Genomic DNA, 21,725 nt, shown 5'->3' with positions numbered 1-21,725 from the left:
TCGCTTCTCCACTCCAGGACACACCCACCCTGCGTCCTGATTGGACAGACCATAAAATCGGTTGGGGAAATCACTTTCAATGAGCGGGTTCCCAGATGTATGTGAGTGGAGCTGGGTGGAGCGAGACATGCATCTGGTTCGGAGGAGGGGTCATCACAATAAATACCAATACCAGTATCAGGCGGGGCCTCGATTCAGCACCAAAATGGTGGTATCGGTATCGGCGAGTACCAACAAATAGGGCCAAAAGTTTATTCAACTACTGTTACCCATTCCAGATACAGTAGGCAATGAAAATTTCTACTGGATTCACTTTGTATTCGTCTTTTTCTTGCTTCACAAAGGTAGGCAGCAACTTGACAAAGCCATGATGGCAATTTTTTACATCCAAGTAGAATAATGCAATACCGCACAGCCAGCTTTCCGGCATCATATCAGGACCAAAAAAATACAAATATATATAAGGAATGGGTTTCCGTTATATGCTGTTGTATATGCTGTTATATGCCCATGGACAAAAGGAAGGTTTAAAGTTATCTTGTAAGGTAAAATAAAACAACAAAAAAACATACCTTCCCACGCACCCGTCACTTTTTTTAGAGTCATTTCAGAACAGGACTTGTAATCCACTGTGGTGGGACAGTTCTTTATTTCTGTTAGTCGTCCTTCTCTGACGCCAAGGTTCTGAGTCCCTTTTGTTTGGTTCCAGCTAGCACTGTCCGACTCGTACTCAAAAGTGCAATCAAAAGTTTGATCTGACTCATATTTCACTGTACCTGAAGGTCCTTTAATGTTTACCATTCCTATGAAAGGAATTATAGACAGAGCAATTGCTAAATTAAAGCATTTCAATATAGAGAAATCATATTTCAGCTATTTCTGCTTAACCTGAGCCATGCTGAAAGACAAAAATATCAGCGATTGATTGAAAAGCATTGATTTCATTTAGTCTTTTTGAGAAAAAAAAAAAACACAATTAACAGGTAGAATCAGCTGTAAATGGATATAATGTTCTTAAACATCACAATTTATCCAAGCAATGCAAGCTATATCATTTAACATGAAGTGATCAAGATGTTAACATGAACATGAGCATCACTGAGAGCCGTATTTATGCTTATTTACTTTTCTTAAGCCCATTTTTTTTTATTATATATTTTGATTTTTCCTACCAAAATAACCTCCAAAGATCAACAATTTTGTGGGAAATCAGGGTCCAAGCACCTAAAAATATTTCTTGTAATACAATAAATGAAACCATTCTCCAAACTCTGTGGGATGTTTTGAGGGATTTGGTTGAAAAATTTGAGTAATTCCGTGTAAAACCATAGTTAGCCACTATACAGAAATTCTTTTAAAATCAAGGTTTTAAAAACATGAAAAAATGTATCAAAAGATGTACTGACCTTGTGTAGAAACTAATATTGGACTAGATGGTAGTAAACTATCCAGAAGCTCTTGAAGCCTGGATGAGTTCACATCAACATTGACTTTCACCTTAAATTCATTATAATCAGGAATTGTGGGATGGACGCTAGATAATTTAAGGAACAGAATAAAAAAAACAAAACAGTTAATAAACAGAAATGTTTTTAGGAAAAATTAAAGTAATATATACAATAATGCTGTGAAGTATGGGTAGAAAATTTTGCCATTAGAAACTGAATTTGTCAAACCCTACATGAATCTATATTGACTTAATTTCCAATTAAAGGCATAAGCTTGAAAGTTAATTTAACTAAATTTAACTGAATTGTATTGTTTTAAAAATTTATTTGTTTGTTTTAAAATATTAGCAGTTTGTGAATTTTTACTTTCAATTCTATAATTCAGTGTCAGTTTAAAAAAATCTGGGTTGTTTTGAGTGTGAGACAACCTGGTCGTTAAGCCAGGTTTGGTTATGTTTCATTAACTGCAAGAGATTTTCATTCCACTCTATCTGAAAACTGAACCTAGTGACACATAGACTCCACTTTCTATGCTATGTGTATTGGGCATAAGCTGTAACTGGAAAACTGCTGCATAAACACAACCCTTCAATTTGAAGGCTTCTGAACCATGACCTCTAGCTGTGCATTTATCCTCACCACTGTAAGCCTTTCTGTCTCTCTTAAATCTGATAAATCTGATGCCTAGAGTGCAATTTTACAGCCAACCATCTGTTTTGCCAATAGATTATTCAATTAATGAACTTTAATGATAAAATCAGGAAGTGCATTACCTGTTATCGATCAAACCATTTACGGCATTCATGTTGTTCTTTAATTCCTTAATCTTTGAAAGGAAAGAATTTCATTATTACATGAGTTAATATTGGAACGGATATATCAGCTTTATTTTTAGAAGAGAGAGACATACAGCTGCGTCTGTGATACTAGTGGGTGCCGATACGATGATGAGAACTGTGATAATTACAAACATTGCCATTAGTTTATTCTTATATAACAATTAGAACATGTTAAATTATACATTGTACGGTATTTTAGTGGTTTTTTTTTCCTCCTTTAAATAACAGATTTTTATTTTAGAAATGAATATAGATGTGCTCATTAGTATAAGAAAATACTTTATTACCATTAGTCTTGGGCACACATATGGATGTTGCCTGAGACACATTTTGTTTACATGTACTTTCGTTGCAGCAACCATAGCTGTAGCAGACCTCATTACTCCAAGCATAGCCTGTAGAGCAGTTACAGCTGTAGTCCTCCCCAATGACTAGGCATTCTAGGAGGTGACAGAAATACAGAAAACAAAACCATGGTATTTAAATTTCAGCTGACGAACAATGTGACATCAATCTAAAAATGTTTGCTTTATTTCTCAAATCCTGTATTGCTACCATTGATTTCTTAGTAAAAAATGCAATCCAACATGGCTTTTGATTTCAAACAAAAATTTAATTAGTTTTGGCCTAAATCTGCCATCAATAAAAATAACTAGGGGTTTGAATTTTTTAATCTTTAGTAACACTACACAAACCTTAGCCAATTGTAATGTTATACACCAACAGAATGTAGTGCATAAAAGTTGGCTGAAAACAAAGCTGGGAAAACCAGGCTTTTTGGTCTACAAATAAACACTATGAGTTTAAAAGATAATGCTGATCACCTTCCCTTTGAAACATAATAGTGTCTGCATTATATTATGAGGTAGCTTTTGTTTTTTAGTAAATGCCAATGCAGTATAGATAGTCATTCCTTGCTAATGTTCTGCTACACTGAATGTTTGCATTTTCAGAGAATGTCTGTAAAAAGTATTAGCATATTTGCAGTAGCATATGCTTCTGCCCATTATAGAAAATACATAGTGAAAAGGGTGCCCAAAATGAGGCAATTAGCAGAACTTGAATAAATTATTATGTAGCCATTGACTGCAATTCCAGTCCTAAGTCATACAGGTTGGAGCTGCTGGCTCTAGAGATACCCAGATCCTGAGGCATCCAACCATAGAAGCGGGACAGAATCTGATTGGTAAGTTAGTTTTAATAATTTAGATATTTAGCCCCACTCCATTCACACATTCTTTCAAATCCATTTAATTCACAGGCTTTTTATAAAAAAAAAAATATTTTTGGTATTCCTTTTTTTTCACTTGTTTGTCAAAAAAGATGAGTGACCTTTAACTCGTTCTCTTTTGTAATAAAGGACTTTAAAATGTCTTCCACACCCAGAATCAAAAAGCAAACTCTCCAAAACACAAAAATCTTAGGTACATTTTCCTGAAAATTCATTTTTTTTTCTTCATAAAAAGGATTAATAGGATTGACCAACTCCAGTCATTAAGAGATGTATCCTTGTTTAAACACTGCTGAATCAAATGAATGGTAAACTTTACAACCTCTGTAAAACATGGTAACGTACTTATGACATAATTAAGGTTCTATTCAGCTGTGTTGGAGCCAGAAACATAAAGGTCTCCACATCTTAAGGATGTTTTTTTTTGCCATTCCTGCATTAAGCTATCGCATACCTAAATAACTTTCCAACAGGTAGAAACAGATAAAAAATACTTTTTTATTTAATTGATTTTTGTGTTCTGCAAGTCTGGGGACCGCACTAGTGATACTAAAGCAACTCCGGACTGAAAGTATTGTTTAGAAAGAATACCTGCAACCAGTTCGCTGCTGATTATCGTAGTGTTTGTTGTAATAGTTGTGTCTTTGCTCCAACTTGCCAGGATGTTTTCAGAGCTCAGTGTGACGTTGCTCTCCACCATTACTTCAGCGACGTAAATGTCTTTAGCACAGGGGCAATTTCAGAGGGAAAAACAGAACAAAAGCAAAAATTTTTTTTGCCATCTTTAATAAAATGACTGACTGTGGATGAAAGGAATCAGTTATTGATTAAACCAAAGGATACAGGTGCTGAGTTACAGTAGAGCAGAAAAATGTGCTGTCAGCAATCTCACCTTGTGAAATAACCTGCGAAGGCAAAAACAAGGAAATGCCAAAAATGGGTCTCAGAGCGTCAAATATTTTATTGAATCAAATCTTGTTTTTCTTATATGTTCTTTACATTTTCTTATGAGCAAATAATCCAGGCTGTACAGTTATATTAAAGTAGAGAAGGGATGTCTCTACCTGATACATGCCCAGGATTACCACCACGAACAGAAACTGTTTGGTCCACATTGTCCCTCTGGTAGGATAATACAGACGACATAGAAGAATATTTGTTAAATGAGATCTCTATATGTTCTGTCAAACTCATTTGGTGGGGGATCACAAATATAACAACCAAATTCACCTTAAATATGATAATAATTCGTTTAAAAAAATAACTTTGAATAAGATCTTTAGTTTTAGTAATAGTAGGAATTGGCTGTAACGGGTATTGAGTCATTAATGCATGTGGGAACTTTCCATTTAAAGTTAAATTCAGACTTGAACCGGTCTAATAAATAATACTTTTACTTCACAACCACAGCCAGAAGAGCCAGTAAAACCAAACTAACAAGTTAATGCGAAATAAAAAAAAAAGGTTAATGCTGGCCCTTTTGTAAAGGCATTGAACTAAATGTATAAAAGTATTAACGTGAATAAATCATATATTTCTCTCTACTCCTTAACCTGCCAGGGATAATATGCATATAAATGTCCTTAAAATTCCCCCAAAACAAACAAGCAACAGAACAAAAGGAAAGTTGTATTTATTCTCCAATACTGACATGCTTAGTAATACATATATGTATGGTGAGGCATAAAAAACTGGATTGTTTTAACTAATTTATACATACATTCAATTATACATATATTTACATATTTTTGTTTATACAACAGTAGTCAAAATAGTCCTAAATATGTGAAATAATCGTTCTTCTGCTGCTATTTAAAATCAATGGAAAAATATATATGCTTGCTAATGTTGTTTAAAAATACATAGATATATAGATAGATAAATATATTACTGTTGCATTTTGATTTATAAAAAAAAAAGGTGGAAAGAAGACAAACTTTTTGTGACCTGGTATTTCACTTTATAACTCATGATTTAACCATTTAGCGCTACACTGGTAAGGTCAAATCAGCATTCACTATTACGGCTTAGTAAGTCAAACTGAATAACCCCAAACGGTTATCCTCTTCAGAACAATGCCATTATACTGGTTTATTTAAGCTTCTACTATATTTCCTGGTCTGTATTTACCTGTTTTATAGACTGTACTTTTTTTATTCATTTCATAAACCCTCTCATTTATTTTTCTGCTGAAGCTGCTTGGCTTGTATTTTCCTAGGCAAACACGTTTGCATTACTTTGCATCTTGTCTATGAATGTAAACAAGTCGGTGTTTTTTTACTGCTTCTGGTACAGGGAACTGCTAACTCCTGCCCACAGAGGCAGCTGTAAAAAAAAAAACCCTACATGAAGAAGCCTGTAAATAGCTCATTCTTTAGCCACAATATTTTACTGTTGGATGATGACAGTCCCTGCTATTGGTCATTGTTCCACAGCTGATTTATGAAACAGGACTGATTCTACTGGTTATAGTTTTTGTGTAACATCAGTACTTCTATTACAAAAAAAAAAAAAAAAAAAAAAAAAAAAAAACAAGATAAATATTTATCAAATAAATGTACACTGCTGGGATAAAGAAGGTTGTTCTATAAACCTATCCACTAAGTCACTATAGCAGATTTCTCAATAAAATCCTGCAGAGTGCATCTATTTTATTTGAAGTAGATGTCCACCTCTATATTATTTAAATAAAAGTAATAGCTTTGAGGTTTAAAGAGACACTGGAAATATAATATGCTTTTCCATCAATACAATTGTAAAAACAACTTCAACATAGGCTCCCTTTATTTGTGTAACTTCATCCAGTGAAAAGTAAAATTTACAAATATAAAACTGAGCTCATTTTAACAGATTAAAATCCTTACAGAGATGTTAAACAATGTTAAGATATCCAAAATAAAGTAATGAATCCATTAAAAACAGCTCTTACCTCTGTTTGCTCTGACCAGCACTCAGAAAAAAAAGTTTTTAAAGTATTTGCTTTGCTGCAACTAGCTAACCAAGTAAGAATGTAGTTCCATATCTACCAACAGCCGATCAGCAATCAGAAATAAGTGTTCACATTCGTCTGCAGCACTGGCTTATGCTGAGCAGGGAGGTGCTACTGTTTTTTTTTTTTTTTCTTTTGGGAGTTTTGGGGAGTTGCAGGATGCTCATGTGTCACAGTTTTCTGTTGGAAGCTTATTTGCATTGATGGTACGTCTCCATGCATGCTGGACTGGCAAGGCTAGGCCCAGAGCCTTCAGATTTTCCATGAATATTTGTCTAGCAAATCAAGTCCCCTCCTTCAGGAGGTCATAGAGAAGCTACTCGTCTTAAAAACACATCTTAGAGTTCGTTTGAGGGTGTTATGTAAGATGACTCCTTAAACCTTATTATCAAAAAACAAAAAAAGTTCTTTAAAGGCTTTGTATTCTGCCATGTAAAAAGCATGTAGTTTATTGCATATAATTGGTGTTTTATGTGACAGAAGGAAAGCAATATACTGATGGGAAGGGGTAAAAAATATATACTAAAAAAAGGTTGAAGAGTGTTGCATGCATGGCGTTTCTGTCCGTTCCAATGCAATGCTTATTTTACATATTTCTATCATAAATTCAGGTTGTTGTTTTTAGGTTTTTACAACAGAGTATTAGGGCCAGGCTAGAGATTTTTTTCTTCTATTTCGTGAATAAAGTTATAACATCACGAGAATAAAGTCGTAACATTACATGAATAAAGTTGTAATATTATGAGAATGAAATCAGCATACAACGACCCATTTTGGAAACAAAGCTTTGAGCTCCGACCAGCTCCACCAAACAGCAACCTGAGTCCACTTGCAGGACATGGTGCCCAATTTGATGCTGGTTCGCTCAAAGATTTCCTTATTTCACATAATGCTCCACATTTCTCATTTTAGTGAAGAAAGTGCTTCTTGTAGAAGTTGTCATAAAATACAACTTTTTTCTCATAATTTCAGGACTTTATTCTCTTGATATTATGACTTTATTCTTGTAATTTTATGACTATTCTCGTTGTGACTTTTTTCTCATGATCTTAAAACTTTATTCTCGTAATTGTACGACTTAAGTCTCGTAAATTACGACTTTATTCTCGTAATCTTACTTTATTCTTGTAATTTTTCGACTTTATTCACATAATGTTATGACTTTATTCTTGAAATAGAAGAAAAACAAAAATCTCTAGCCTGGCCCTAATACTCGTATTGAAGGGCTGATTTAGCTTAAATCAGTCAGATTAATTTTCAAGCCTTCCCACAGATTTTTCAGTTTGATGAAGGTCTAAACTTTGACTGAGCCATTCTAGCAGATTAACTTGATTTGATTTCTGTGTGATGTTCTGGTTTGCTCTGCTAACAGGAGAGCTTACACCCCAGTCAAAAATTCTCTCTGTTTAGCTCCATATATCATCAGTTTAACCCAGACAAGGCTATATGTGAGTGCGAAAGGAAACCTGCATGGTTCTGTCTTTACTGGGTTTCACCATGGATTCTTTCAACTACTACTTACACATTGGTTATAAAATAAAATGTAGGCCTTTTTTGCAATATGTGTTCTCATGTGCTTCTGAACTCTAAAAAGTATGTTTTATTGCCCCATTTGCCGATCTTTGGCCCATTTGCCGGTTTAATGCAAAATTTGAAAAATTATTTCCGAAGTTGAGAGGACCGCGGCAACCAGCGGACCTCCGAGGGTAACGACAACCAGATCTAATCTTAGCCCGTCTGCAGCAGCCCTCTCTCTGCATAGCGGTGTGTTAACGACCGCTGGCTATGATGGTGAGTTTTTTGTTTTATTTGGCAAAATGTTCATTTGATTTGTGTTTATCTGACTGTGTTAACTATTATTCCCCAAATAAATAAAAAAAAAAGTAAGAATTTATTATTTGATGACTATTAATAACAAGAGGTGAAATGCAGCTCCAAGTCGAGCCGAGCGTGTGGTGATGTCATAAGTATGATTCTGTTCCAATTGACCCATATTTATGCTCCTGTTCTCCCCATGTCTATACAAGTCCATACTTTTCTGTGTTATTCTCAAGAACCTACTTGGCAAGGACATGAGTCCGTACTCACGTTCTTGAAATTAGAAACGGCCTTAGTTTTAGATTTTCTGAACAGAAACACCTTCCTTTTCTTCTGATCCTACACATGTCTTTTGAGAAACTGCTAAGAAGATTTCTTATGGCCTCCATTGAACAATAACTATATTCTTGTCATCCTTTGATAGAATGTGTGAATGGAGTGGGGCTAAGTATCCAAATTATTATCACTAACTTACCAATCAGAATCTGTCCCCCTTCTATTGTTGGAGGCCTCAGGAGGCTCAACCACACCAGTGGCATTGGGTATCAATAGAGTAGCAGCTTCAACCAGTATGACTTAGAACTGCCTGATGCATGTAGCAAGTAGTTTATTCTCCATCTGGATTTTCCCCGCTGGACCATTGTACATATATAGATCACTACAATACAAGAAGAAGTAGAAAAAAAGTTGTTTCCAATTTTTATAGCTTCTTCATGTCATCCAACAGTGTCAGTAAGTTCTTCTCAAAGGTTAATTGTTGTGATACTAAAAGACAATACTTAATAATAATAATTTTTCCTACAAGCAGAAATGTTGCATTTTGTGTTAACCTGGATAGCTTATATCAATAAAATAAAGTGTTAAGATGATGAGAAGAGTGCTGATTTAAAAAATCTCAGCACCCAAAACCAGCAAAGGGGCTGGTAGCCTTGGTCGCAGCAGGCCAGACAGACATCCGCTGAGGAAGCTCAGTAGCCAATAGCACGAGGAGAAGCCCCAAGGATAAACAGTAGATAAATGTGTTGTTTACAACATTTTTTGTCTCATCCAACAATTATAGTAATTCTTTTCTAAGATTGACCTTTATTCATGCCCAATTACACATTTACATCAAAGAGCAGTGCCTCACTCTTTTAAAGCCAACACAGGGCCTTTCACCCTACGTGCAACGCCCCTGGTTGTCACTGCCAGAGTCCAATCTCACCCAGCCAATGCGCCAAATGTAATATCAGGAGAAACATGAACAGGGTAAACAGGGTTCTTTTAAAACACTAACATATTTTCACTTTTTTTCCAATCGACTCATTACAATAAATGCTGGAATACGATCCAGTGGTCCTTTAAAATAAGTTCTGATGAGTCTGTTATCAGTTTTTACTCACCTTATACATTTATTTTTTAATTTGCTTCATAATTGTTAGATCACGCTGGTATTCTTATAAAGATTAATGGTGCTGTTAAATGTGATTCATGGTACTTTGTTAAGCTTGAAGCCAAATCGGCTTCCAGCTTGTTTGCTACTGTTTACTCTGACACATTATTGTCTATCTGTTGTTTGCGTCCACATGCTCATAGTTTCCCTCTGCTGTTTTCAGGGTTCCTAACCCCCTTAGTTATCCCCTCAGGATTAATCACATGACATTGAGAATCAAATATCTGAACAGGCACTGGATTCTGATAAGGAAAGTCATTCTTTAAGATATTTCACCAAAATAATGATTTACCTGCATATTTGATTTCTATTAATAATCATATTGAACACATTCAAACTGATTACAATTAGTTTTAGAGATTATTTTACCACTTTTCAACTTCTTTTATAGAAAACTTTGATTCTGAAATATAAAATCTATGCTGACCTGTAATTTCATTGGTTCCTTTTCCTTCTAGGTGTACATAGAGAGTTGTAATTTAAGTTGAGTTTCACTAGCTTAGTTATGAGTCTTTCACTGAAATATTTATAACCTGGAGTTGTTTTATTTTTGTTAATAATTTTTATAATTTGTTTCATATGTGTGCAAAATGCTGTTTGAAAATGATGATGACTGAATGTCCTCGTTTATCTGTTGTCCTAAAACTATAACCATTTGATGCTTGTGTTCACTGGAAAAATATTCCAGATGGAAAATCATCTGTTTAAAAAGTGACATCAACAAGTACACCAGTTTGTCAAAGTAAAGGATTTAAATGAATTTTTTTAAACTTCAGAAGGCAACGTTGAAAAAAAATCTTTCAAAGTTGTTACAGCAAATATTAGTAAGTGTGCAATCATAGCAATACAGTACAGAAAACTATTGACGGTGTTTAAAAGAGTCCATGCTGATCCCGTTTTCTTGGAATAAGAAAACTTAGACGCACACACACACACACACACACACACACACACACACACACACACACACACACACACACACACACACACACACACACACAACCTTTTGCAAATGATGTCTTTGCATTTTCTCAAGATTTACCTTCTCATTTTAATGTTCTGAGTTAAAGCACGCCACTGCTCCTCAACAAGGCACTGCAATATTACAACACAATGATATCTATTTGGCAATGTACTGAGCATCAAGTTCTCACTCTCTTAAGCCAACCCTTACACTATTTAATAGACTTTAGTTTTTTTAAATATATTTCACTGCTTTACTTTGTGTTGGCAAATGAGCACCGTATATTGCATATTTGCATGATAGCAAAGATGAAGCCACAGTTTATTTTCGGACTTTGACTTCTCTTAGAAGTAGGTGTGACTTAGCTGGAAGGAGACATATAATAGCGTTACATAGATAACTCCATCAGCAAATAAAAAAAAGAGCTATGTTGAGCTTCGATGTAAATACTGGTGACATGTGCTAGGCTAAACCTCAATGCAGGAATCAGTCTAAAGTAGAACCATATTTGTGGCAACAATGATATAGTTTCTGATTCTGTTTAATTTCGTTTACGATCACCTCACCAATCTCTTGAATCGTCGGTAACCAGACATTTCCAGTATGGTTCTGAACAGGTTAAGACAAAGACAGAAGGCGATGATAAAGAACAATCACATTTAAAACCTGTCGAAATCCTTTTTCCCTGTTTTAAACTAGTTTTAGAAGTGTGTTCTCCACATTTGCAGCTGCAAATAAGATGCAAATGGAAATTTTGTCCTAATTCTTGATTGATTTTACCACACCAGGGTTGGTATAGTAAAACTGGATAGGTTGTATCAATAAAGTACAATGTTAAGACGATTAGAAGAGTTGTGACTACATCAGTTGCAGCAGGCCCAGTCAAGCAGACATCCACTAAGACAGCTCAGTAGTGAAGAACAGGAGCAGCTCCCGCTTGGATAAGACAGCTAATAGGTAGACAAGCAGGGGTCCCTTTCCTAATGTCGGAAACTCTGACTTTTTGATTTTACAACAGCTGCTATGAATTAGTTTAATTAACTCTAAGTAGGTCCACACAGAGTTTAATACGTGTGTAAGTTAGTATGAAAAGCCATTATCAGTGGCGCACAGATTCAGAGAGTTGCCTTGACAACAGGCATCAGGAAGTGCCTATTTCACCCCACTGGAACTAGACATTTTAAAGCAGAAATAAAATAAAAAAAGTGAGAAGGTGTTTATGCACAGAGAAACAGTGCTACAGCTGCAAAAGAGAGGAAGATTATAAAGGAGAAGATTGTTGCTCGAATTAATGCATAAGTTTATATGAAGTGGGCTATGGCAGGCCGTATTTACATTTAATAAAAGCACTCCTCTTTGTTGTTTCATTTTTAGATCACTAAAAAGATTCTTCCTGATCAAAATCACACTCCTAGGTTAAACTGTAATAACATATTTTCTAAATTACATTTTTGTAGCAGAGACTGAATTTTAGAAAGTAAAAAAACAAACAAAATTATACTAGTAAGAATTAAGTTTTATATATCTAGAAATTTTTACACATTTTAAGATGTCTTTTTGACATTTATCAGCTTGACTGAATATGCATTTATGATATCTGAAATACCTTTCTTCATATTCAAAATAATACAAATGATGACCTGTATATTAGGAATGTGGAGATTTGAAATTAATTTATAGACATCCAGAATGTTTATTCTAGTGAATGACATTTTGTTTGAAATGGTCAGTTAGACAAAGCCTTTTTTTTTTAAAAAAGGTATTAGGAATACATTCTAGGAATACAATCTATGGTTCATAACCGATGGATATAAACTCTGTAACCAAAGACCTAGGAGACACTGGGGAGGAATAATCCAAAGGTATGACTAGAATCCACTGATCTCTGTTTATTCACTGGATTTCTGATTGCCCCTTGGTAGGTACGTAGTAGTAAACTAAATGAAATTGATCCTCATTATCCTCCCTTGAAGCAGCTAGTGGTTTCTACTTGATCCCCCTCCATCTCAACATATTCTCATTATGAGTGCGTGTGAAATCGTACGAAAAGTTATGCACACTATTTCGTACGTTTTTGGACGTTTTTCCTCAAAAAACCACATCAGTGCGCATGTGCTGGCAGACAGAAAAAAAAGCAGATCCGCGGACCGACGTAAAAATGGGAAAAATAGTGCAATCATCACTTATTCATGTCTCTAACTACGTTGCTTGCTGTTTTATATCTTAGGGTTAGGGTCAGGGTTAGGGCTAATTGTAACCTATATTCTATATTCGTGAATGGTGTGTAAGATGCGCATGCGCATACGACGAAAAAAACGTCCAAAACGTATGAAATTACGGTGCATAACTTTTTGTACGATTTCACACACACTCATAATGAGAATAGGTTGTCCATCTTGATGACTGTGGTTTAACAGTTAGGTATCACCAGTAAACCAGTGGTTGTATAGCTGAGAGTACTTGTAATGCTAGGAAGGTGACTGGGTGTCCTACTCTTATTAGATGTTTTTTTATTTAGGATGACATGGTCATAAGCCATCAGTTTTTAATGGATTTGTTTTTCTTAACTCACAGATTGTTGGCGTATATATGGTTTTTCTTGGTTAATACATCCAGTGACTGTTAAATTAACTGTGAAACTTTCCAGAGCCAGAAAACTATTTTTTTTCACGTAGGCATTTCAATAGCACCTCTCCATGAAAGTGAGAATTACCAAGATGGTAGGAGGTGACTTCACTTTTTTCTGGCTATCAGCAATCCAGTGAATAAATAGAGATCAGTGCTAGAATCCAGCAAAGAGTAACTGAACAGGAGGTGTATATATATAGGAGAAAAGAACAATGGGAGGACTAATTAGTTTAATTGGTTGAGTGGTGGTCTAGTGGTTAGAGCAGTGTGCTTGGGTCCCAGAGGTTCTGAGTTCAAGCCCCAATCATTCCCAGAGACTGTTATTCTGGGTCCCTGAGCAAGACCCTTAACCCCACACTGCTCCCCTATGAAATGCAGAGACTGAATTTCATTGATTTGTACTTCTGACAATAAAGTTAAATTCTTCTCCTTGATAGGGAGCAGGTGTAGAGAAAAATAACTAGAAGGAGCTAAGGGGAAAGGAAAGGGCACTAGGGGGCAGGAACGATAAACACATTCTATAACCTATTTCATAGTTTCCAAATAAGGGGCCCTAAATTTGAGCATGCAATAAGTGGGCGTGTTGTGAGTGATCTACAAAGACTGCTGTACAAATGTTAAGACACGGAAACTGGATCGGCTTTCCCCCGTTAGAATGAGGAGAATGATTGTTTTACAGGAAGTTGCAATGATAATACTTGATATTACTTGTAGAGCACTTCACACTGTTAGCCTCAAAATACCACAAATAAAAGTATTAAAGATAAATATAAAAGATAAAATATCTTAAAACAGAAAACTCGTTTGGTAGTCTAAATACATTTTTGGACCTAAGGAAGAGTTTTTAAATCTTAGTGCAAAACTTTGTTTATTACAGGTAGAAACAACCAATCAGGCTCTAAATCTGGGTACAGTGATGGACTCAGACCTGAATCTTCAGAGGTTCAACAACACACTAACAAAGTCGGCCTTTTGTCACCTTAAGAATGTGTACAGGATTAAAGGACTAATGTCTCAGCTGGACCTTGAAAAACTAATTAATGCGTTGATCTTTACTAAATTTTATCACTGCAGTGGTGTCTTCAAAGGTTTGCCTAAAAAGTGGTATAAGACTGCTGCGGCTGATCTAGAACACTGCTACCTGCGTCCTCACTAACACTAAAAAGCTAAGCACATCATCCCTATTATATCTGAGAACAGACTTTAAAAGACTCTCGGGTCTAGCTCAAACTTACAATGCATACCCAGAACCAAAGAGGACGCTAGGGCGGCAGAAGCTTGGTTTGGTGTAGAAGGCTTCCAGCCGTACATGTTTGAGCCCTTGCCTCGCAACGCTGCCAGTTCTGTTAGCTCTACGCCTGCTGAAGACACCGACGTCCATCCCCATGAACACTGGGACATAACTCAATGGGAAAGGAAATTATTTTTATATCTTATTTCAACTGTTGTGTGTATTAATCAAAAAAATTGATTGACAGATGACCTTTGGTATATGATTGGGCGAATTTAGCTGTTCAAGCTGACATATAACTAACTGGCCTGCATAAGATAATGAGAAAAACCCCCCACAGAATTTAAGGCAGGATTTTTTCTTTTATAGAAATTTTCTAACTTTTGGGACTATATAATCTGATAGAGAGTACATTTATATACATGTTAAAGCCAGAATAATTTGAAATTTAAATAGGACTTCCCTATCACTTTAAGTCTTTTTTTAAATTTTGAATTCTTCTTATAGATATAGGGTGTATGTTATTGTATTTTATCATGTCAGGTGATTGTTTAAATTTATAGTTTTCTGTAAAAGATACATACAATTGTGAATGGATTGATTTATGTTGTTTTATTTACTTTGTTTCTAGTCATTTCAACTGGGCACTTTACATTAAAGCTCCATTTACCCAGTTAAGCTCACAAACATGCCTTTTTCTTCACTGCTGAACAGATTCATAGACTGCTTGAAGTTATGCATTTCCAAGAGCACATTAACATGTTACAAGAGCAAGCTGAAATCAAGCCTTCAACCTTTAAAAGACCGAGAGAAGAATACTTTTCCCACTAAGTCACAGTTTCCCAAAATGTGTTTAAATTAGAGGATGCAAAGTTTTTCTGTGCTTGTGTGCAAGTAAACTTTGAAAAACAAGTCCTATTCTCAGCAAACAAAATACCGGCCTTAGAGACTGATGTATGTCTTCTCTCAATAATTTTCAGGTGTTTAATCCTATTACTGCTGTTAGTTTTAATCTATTTATGTGATTTTAGCAGATTCTGCCAAATTCATTTTCAGAAGTAATTAAAATAGTGATATTTAACCAATATAAATAAGTTTGATCCAATAACATTAAAAGGCTTTAACTAAAATGTGGTTGTTTTGTGTGGGAGGACATATCTCTCCTGGATAAAATGTAAAAAAAAAAATAAAAATTAAAAATCAGCTAAATGAGCAGCAGGAAAGTTTGAGACTCTTAAGAGCTGGACTTCAATTTGACTGTGCTTTTCAAATCGTCTCAGTGACGCAGAAAGAAGTACATATCGGTGTAACACAGCCTCATTTGATTAGCAAAGTAAATAAAGAGAGGAGCCATTTTGCATGGACTTTGTGGAGAATTCTGTACTATACAATCACCAAAAATGTTTAAACAATCTAGACATGCTCTCTGTAATGATGACAGAAATGTATCTCTGAAAATTGCACACACATCTGAAACAATATTGGAGCTTTTTGATCCAGAAAAACCCCGCCATGAAAAACCATTTAAGAATATACAGCATTCTGCAACATCACATAACATAACATAACATAACATAAGGCTTTTTAAAATATAGGGGAAAACAGGAACGTGTAAAAACACAGACTGTCTAAAAATCAGCTGAAAGTATACTTTAATGTTTTTTTTTAATGTACCCAGGTCTCACAACAAAGCTAAGTTGTTGGAGTAAGTGGAAAATCATATAAAACGGATGAGCATCGAATTAATGAACTAGTAAAAATATTATAAGAATTTATGCGGTGCAATTATACACCCTGAACAGATCGCCAGTCGGAAAAAATATAAATCTAAACAAATAATTTTTTCTAACAATAGGTGCATTTGTTCTTGAATTTAGGATGTAAGTAGGACACTTTGCAAGTGGAACAAGACAATTTACACACAATAACAAAACCTATTGCAGCCTCTTATTTCAAGTGCATATTAATTAATTATCTTATTGTAAGAGTAAAAAGAATCCTTCCATTGGCAGATCATCTTAGTTACCTACTCAAATTAAGGGTAGATACACTTAATTTGAGAAATATTATTTCTAGATCGCTTTTGCAGTGTAGAAAGAATTACGCAACTCACCTGGAGATGCGTCATGATTTTGGTTCTAATGGCTGACTTGATTGCTCATTTCATTCACCTGTCCAACTCTGCCCTGTTCGTCATCACTCATCAGATCCACCTGTTTCAGTTACCAATTTAAGCTGGCAGTTTCCAAGCCCTTTGGTGTTAGGAGTTCCCTAGCATTACTATAGTTTTCTGATTGCCTGGCCCTGATCTGTTTCTGTTTGCCTGCCTGTCTTCAGTTTCCTGTCGGATTCTTCTGTTGACTGAACCTGGATCTGCCTCTTGACTTCCCCCTGTAGATTACCCTGTCTTCCTTCGTCAGCTTGGATCTGATATCCTGTCTGCTCTGCAGCCTTCTAGCTTGCCGTGTCTGGAACTCTCTGGCATCGTCCACTGCATATGTTCAGTCGACCAGTTGGAATCATCCTTGTTCTCTGGGCACGGACTAAACTGTCAAACTAGGTTAGTGACTCTTGTGTTCATAATCATCCTCTGTCAGATTATTGCAGTCACTAACTTGTATTTCCCTCCGATAGATACCCTAGTCGCTGAAGCCACTGCAGCCACTGCCCCTGCAGCATTGTTCCGCCGTTGTTTGAATTAAGTTTTAAGTAATCCACTGTCCGTCTTGCCTGAATTCTGGGTCTAATTTCTGAGGCATTACAAAGGAGCAAAGAAAAAAAATGATCAGAGTGATTAAGTCAGTGAAAAGAGAGAACACTTACTGCCCACTCCAAATAAGATCGCCAGTAAACTGTAAATTAAATTAGAGCATTATCCTCACATTAACAGCTAGTGGTTTCTAGTTGGTCCCCCTCCACCTTGATAGCTGTGGTTGAACAATTAAGCATAACCAGTAAACCAGTGGTCATATAGCTGAGAGTATTTGTTATGCTAGGAAGGCAAGTGGCTGTCTTACTCTTAATAGATGTTTTATTTTATTTTTTATGATGACGTGGTCATAAACCATCATTTTTAAAAGGATTTGTGTTTCTTAACTCACAGATTGTTGATATTCTGAAATTAATTTATGAGCACCCGAAATTCCACTATGGCCATCTTAGATGTGGCCATAGTGGAATTTCAGTTTGATCTGGCAACTTATAAGGAGAAAGGAACAATAAATCATCTCCTATATCTCACCAAACAGTTCTTCACAGGGGTAACCCTATGATTTTCAAATTTAACAGCTGTTAGCTTTTAATTAGCCAGGAATGTCAGCATATATCAACCAGTTAGAGGTTAGTTTTTTTGATCACTGATAGGAATCTGTTGAATTCTGTAATACCCATATCGACCAAAGATCCGAAAACTAAAACAATAATAAAAAAAATGCTATGCATAGGAATAGTTTTTATTGTATTTTAGTATTTTCATGACTGTTTCTTCATAAATCATGTCAACACTTAATGAAAAAATAAACTGACATAGCAGGATGTTGATATACAGTATGCTGAGTTTATTGCCATAAATGACTCTAAATAGGAGAAAACTACTCACATCTGCTGGACCTGGTAAGCATCTGCATGTATTCAGAGTGCAGTCTGCTTTGCAATCATGTACACAAATAAAACAAAAAGTGTACATCAAGGATGAAAAAAAGGGAAATTGCACTGCTTTGTGAATAACCCAGCCAGACACCCAAAAACACTGTCATTCTCATAAATGTAAAACAAATCACATGACTGAGGAATCTGATATTTGAGGACACGGCATATTTGAGGACACTGCATATTTGAGGACACTGCAATTGCACTATGCACCGAAAAGTCACCTAAAAAGCAGCTGTTTTATGACTGGCAATCGAACATATCCTTAAAAAAGCTGTGCAAAAATATATAGGCATATTAAATATTCACAAGCACAATATGAAGCTTCTCATCAGAAATATACTAAATTAAGCTATCAAAAGGCCTTTTTATGTAAGTATAATCTATTTTACAGGTTTTCCAGTTACAAAATGTTGGATTTCATGTGTCTGCAGGCATTTTACAGACCAGATGATTGGATTTGTCTGGCTGTGTTTTTTTTTTTGTTTTTTTTTGGTAGTATGAGAGCATAAGAGCATAATCAGCTAATGTAGGTAGTTAGGTTTTGTGTGCAGACATCACCATCTGCTGGCCAGAGGAGACATATGTCAAACAAAAATACAATGGCATTTTGTGTTTGGAGTAAAAATGGCAGAAATGAATTCAATGCCAACTTAAAACAACTACAGTATTTAATATGGGTCAGTATTCAGGATGGATGGACAAAAAAAATCTCTCCTGTGCTAGTTAACATCAGTAAAATAAAGGACAAAAGATGAATTCCACTTCTATTTTGGATATTATTGATATTTCCCCCTACAGACATATGGGTTAGGGTTACAGCTACCTTAAAAGGCAGACGTTTTTAAGAAACCCTCTATTAATTAACATGACATAGTAAATTATCAACATGTTTCTAAACATTTTTTTTCTATCTGAAAGTTTAAGAAAAAATTGTTTATTATGAAGTGTGTTAAAATATGCACAGAATAACCAGTTTGGAGAGTTTCTGTTTTGCTTCAGAGCTCATCATAGTGCTGAGGAAAGTTACTAATGCTGTTCTCATAGCATCAGATGGTGGACTTGTCTCTGTACTTGTCCTGTTAGATCTCAGTGCTGCATTTGATATTCACCAGGGTGAGCTACAATACGAGACGGGTGAGTTGGCCGGGACAGGTCAACCACCTCTCCCTGTGGAAAACTCCAAAGTAAAAGAGAGTCTGGTCTTAAGGAGCTGGAAGCCAGAGCCTAGGCTTTGTGTAGAAGTATGCCCGACTATCTCTGGCCAATATCACTAAATATGCTTGTCAAGTTTAGAAAAATGACACTCCAAGTCCCCAGAGCCAGTTTAGGTGTTCATGAATCAGGTCACCTCGGTCTCCAATTGCGGCTCTACTCGTCTGGGCTGGACGATGAATAACCCTCCTACCAGGCCTGGCTCCAGGGTGAGGTCTCAGCTCCCCTGTGCCCGGCGATATCACTTGTCCCATTTCTCTGGTCGTAATGAAAGCCATTGAAGCGCACCTTATCTGGCCTGTCACCCTGTTTAAGAGACCTTATCAGGAGAATCTAAGCCATTCATAACATAGCCTCTGGGATCACCCAAGCACTGAAACACCCTACAGTATTGAGTTGACAGTTCAAGGAGGGGATGTTTCTTTTTTTCTCTGTTTGATCTCTGCCTTTTGTTGTCTTTCAGTTTTCTTTTTGACTTTTCATTTACACTTTAATCTCTGTCTTTCTGTGCTTTCTAGCTCAGTCTTTTAATTTCCATGTACTTTCATCCTGGTTGTTCTGTGGTTGTGTTTAAGCATCTTGTAGTTGTTGTTTACTCTCTGATGCCTCCTTTCCCCTAGCTCCCTTCTAGCTCCTTCTTTCCACACCTGCTCCAAATCAGTTGATCACACCATTCAATGTTCTGTTTGGTATATATACTCCTGCTCTTCAGCTACTTTTTGCTGGATTCTGCTCATTCCATCATTCCTAAGTTGTTGGTTCCTGAGTTTAATCTGTTCTGGATTATGACTTCTGTATTTTACATATTTCATCAAATTCTACAAGAAATTATCTATGGTTCTTCAGCTCTGCATTTGGGTACCCTCTAATCCTGACAGTAGTCTTTTTGTTGTCTGTTGTTTCCTTATTTTATTTAAATCATTTTTGTTTTGCTGCACTTATTTACTTTAGATGAGAACACACTTGGAGCTATGATTTTGTTCAAGTACATCTGATATCCCTGAGGCCTGTGTTTGCCTACTGGCCTTTGTAGAGAGGAAATCTTGTAGTTGCCTGCAGACCTACATTCAGACTGTGTCCTGTATGCATGTTGACTTCTTGGTTTGGCTTGTGACCTACATTTTGATATTGGTCGGTATGCCTACAGAGGCTTGGGTTTGCATTACATATTTCTTTTGTATTATTTTTTCTGTTTTTTGTGCTGGGGGGCCTCTGCCTGGATTACCATCTCTGTTTCCTGGGAGCCCTCTTTGCCTGGGTACCTCTGTCAGTTCGGGCGATTTCATTTGCAATGACGCCTCCGTTTCCCTGTAGGCTTAAGTTTCATGGAAAGATTTTTATGTACTTTTTTCTGGTTTACCCCAGCTGTTAGTTTTGCAACTTGACTCTTTAGAGATGTGATTAATTCCTCCTGTTCCTTGAATCTGAAGGCATGTTCAGGGTTGGTCTTCAGCTGAAGAAGGCTGCAGAAGAACAAGGAGGTAAACTTGTCACTTGAGGTAAGGAGCGATATGACTTTTGCTGGAACCTTGGAAGAGTAGATACAGAAGAGATAATAAGTAAGGACTGAACTTAGAGAAACACTGAGAACCAACAAGGAATAGTTTCTTTAGTCATTAAAAAGAAACAGAAGTTTTGTCCAACTTGTGATTCCTTGCTTGTAACCCACAAACTAGATTCCTATGGTTCATACCAATGTTTCACTCATTGCTGGTTTTAAAGATTGAGATTTTTTTTTCAGGTTCACACACCCTGACCATTCCAGAAAGGAAAGCTCTAAACCCTTCTTAGAGATGAAAAAAAGTTACAGCCCTCATCAGTGACACAGCCACCTGCCATTTATTGATCCCACCAGCAGCTACAAGAAGAAGGTCATCAGCTGCCTTCAGTAGTTAGAAAAGGACAAAGCCATCGACAGGGAAGAATACTACTGGCTGTACCCAAGAAAAGTCATTCCCCAGATCTACAGCCTCCCAAAAATACACAAGAAAGGAGCTTGACTCAGGCCCATCATAAGCAGCATTAAATTTGTCACTGTTTAAAAAGACCTGACACTGGACACGGGAGTGTGCCTTATAACTAATACTAATCTTGATTTTGAGCTTTTCTATTTTCAAAAACTTGAGGATAAACATGGGAGCCCCATGCCTCAGTTGCAGAGAAACACTGCAATAATCAGGGGATGATTAGCTGATGTTGAAGACTCCAGTGATGAATATCAGCCTCTGGATGAAGTAGCAGCATAAACTGAATTCAAGATACTAAAAGACGACGCTTTAGAG

General features: G+C 36.1%; 1 protein-coding gene across 1 annotated transcript in view; it reads right to left on the bottom strand.

Annotated features, from left to right (window-relative positions):
- The window catches only part of LOC107100248 (adhesion G protein-coupled receptor F5-like), a 16,244-nt gene extending 9,635 nt beyond the window's left edge, over window positions 1-6,609 (bottom strand). Inside the window, exons 1-7 of the mRNA XM_015398666.1 lie at window positions 6,448-6,609; window positions 4,583-4,640; window positions 4,411-4,423; window positions 4,110-4,238; window positions 2,547-2,727; window positions 1,407-1,534; window positions 573-803 (exon numbers count right to left, since the gene is read on the bottom strand). Coding sequence (XP_015254152.1) covers window positions 573-803; window positions 1,407-1,534; window positions 2,547-2,727; window positions 4,110-4,238; window positions 4,411-4,423; window positions 4,583-4,633 — 733 coding nt within the window. The 5' untranslated portion in view covers window positions 4,634-4,640; window positions 6,448-6,609. The remainder of the gene's footprint in view (window positions 1-572; window positions 804-1,406; window positions 1,535-2,546; window positions 2,728-4,109; window positions 4,239-4,410; window positions 4,424-4,582; window positions 4,641-6,447) is intronic.
- Window positions 6,610-21,725: the final 15,116 nt, after the last annotated feature.

This window comes from Cyprinodon variegatus, unplaced genomic scaffold, assembly GCF_000732505.1.
Source record: "Cyprinodon variegatus isolate N-32 unplaced genomic scaffold, C_variegatus-1.0 Scaffold949, whole genome shotgun sequence".
Classification (NCBI taxonomy): Eukaryota; Metazoa; Chordata; class Actinopteri; order Cyprinodontiformes; family Cyprinodontidae; genus Cyprinodon; species Cyprinodon variegatus.
The sequence above is the reverse complement of the archived record's forward strand: the minus strand, read 5'-3'. Positions and strand labels throughout refer to the sequence as shown.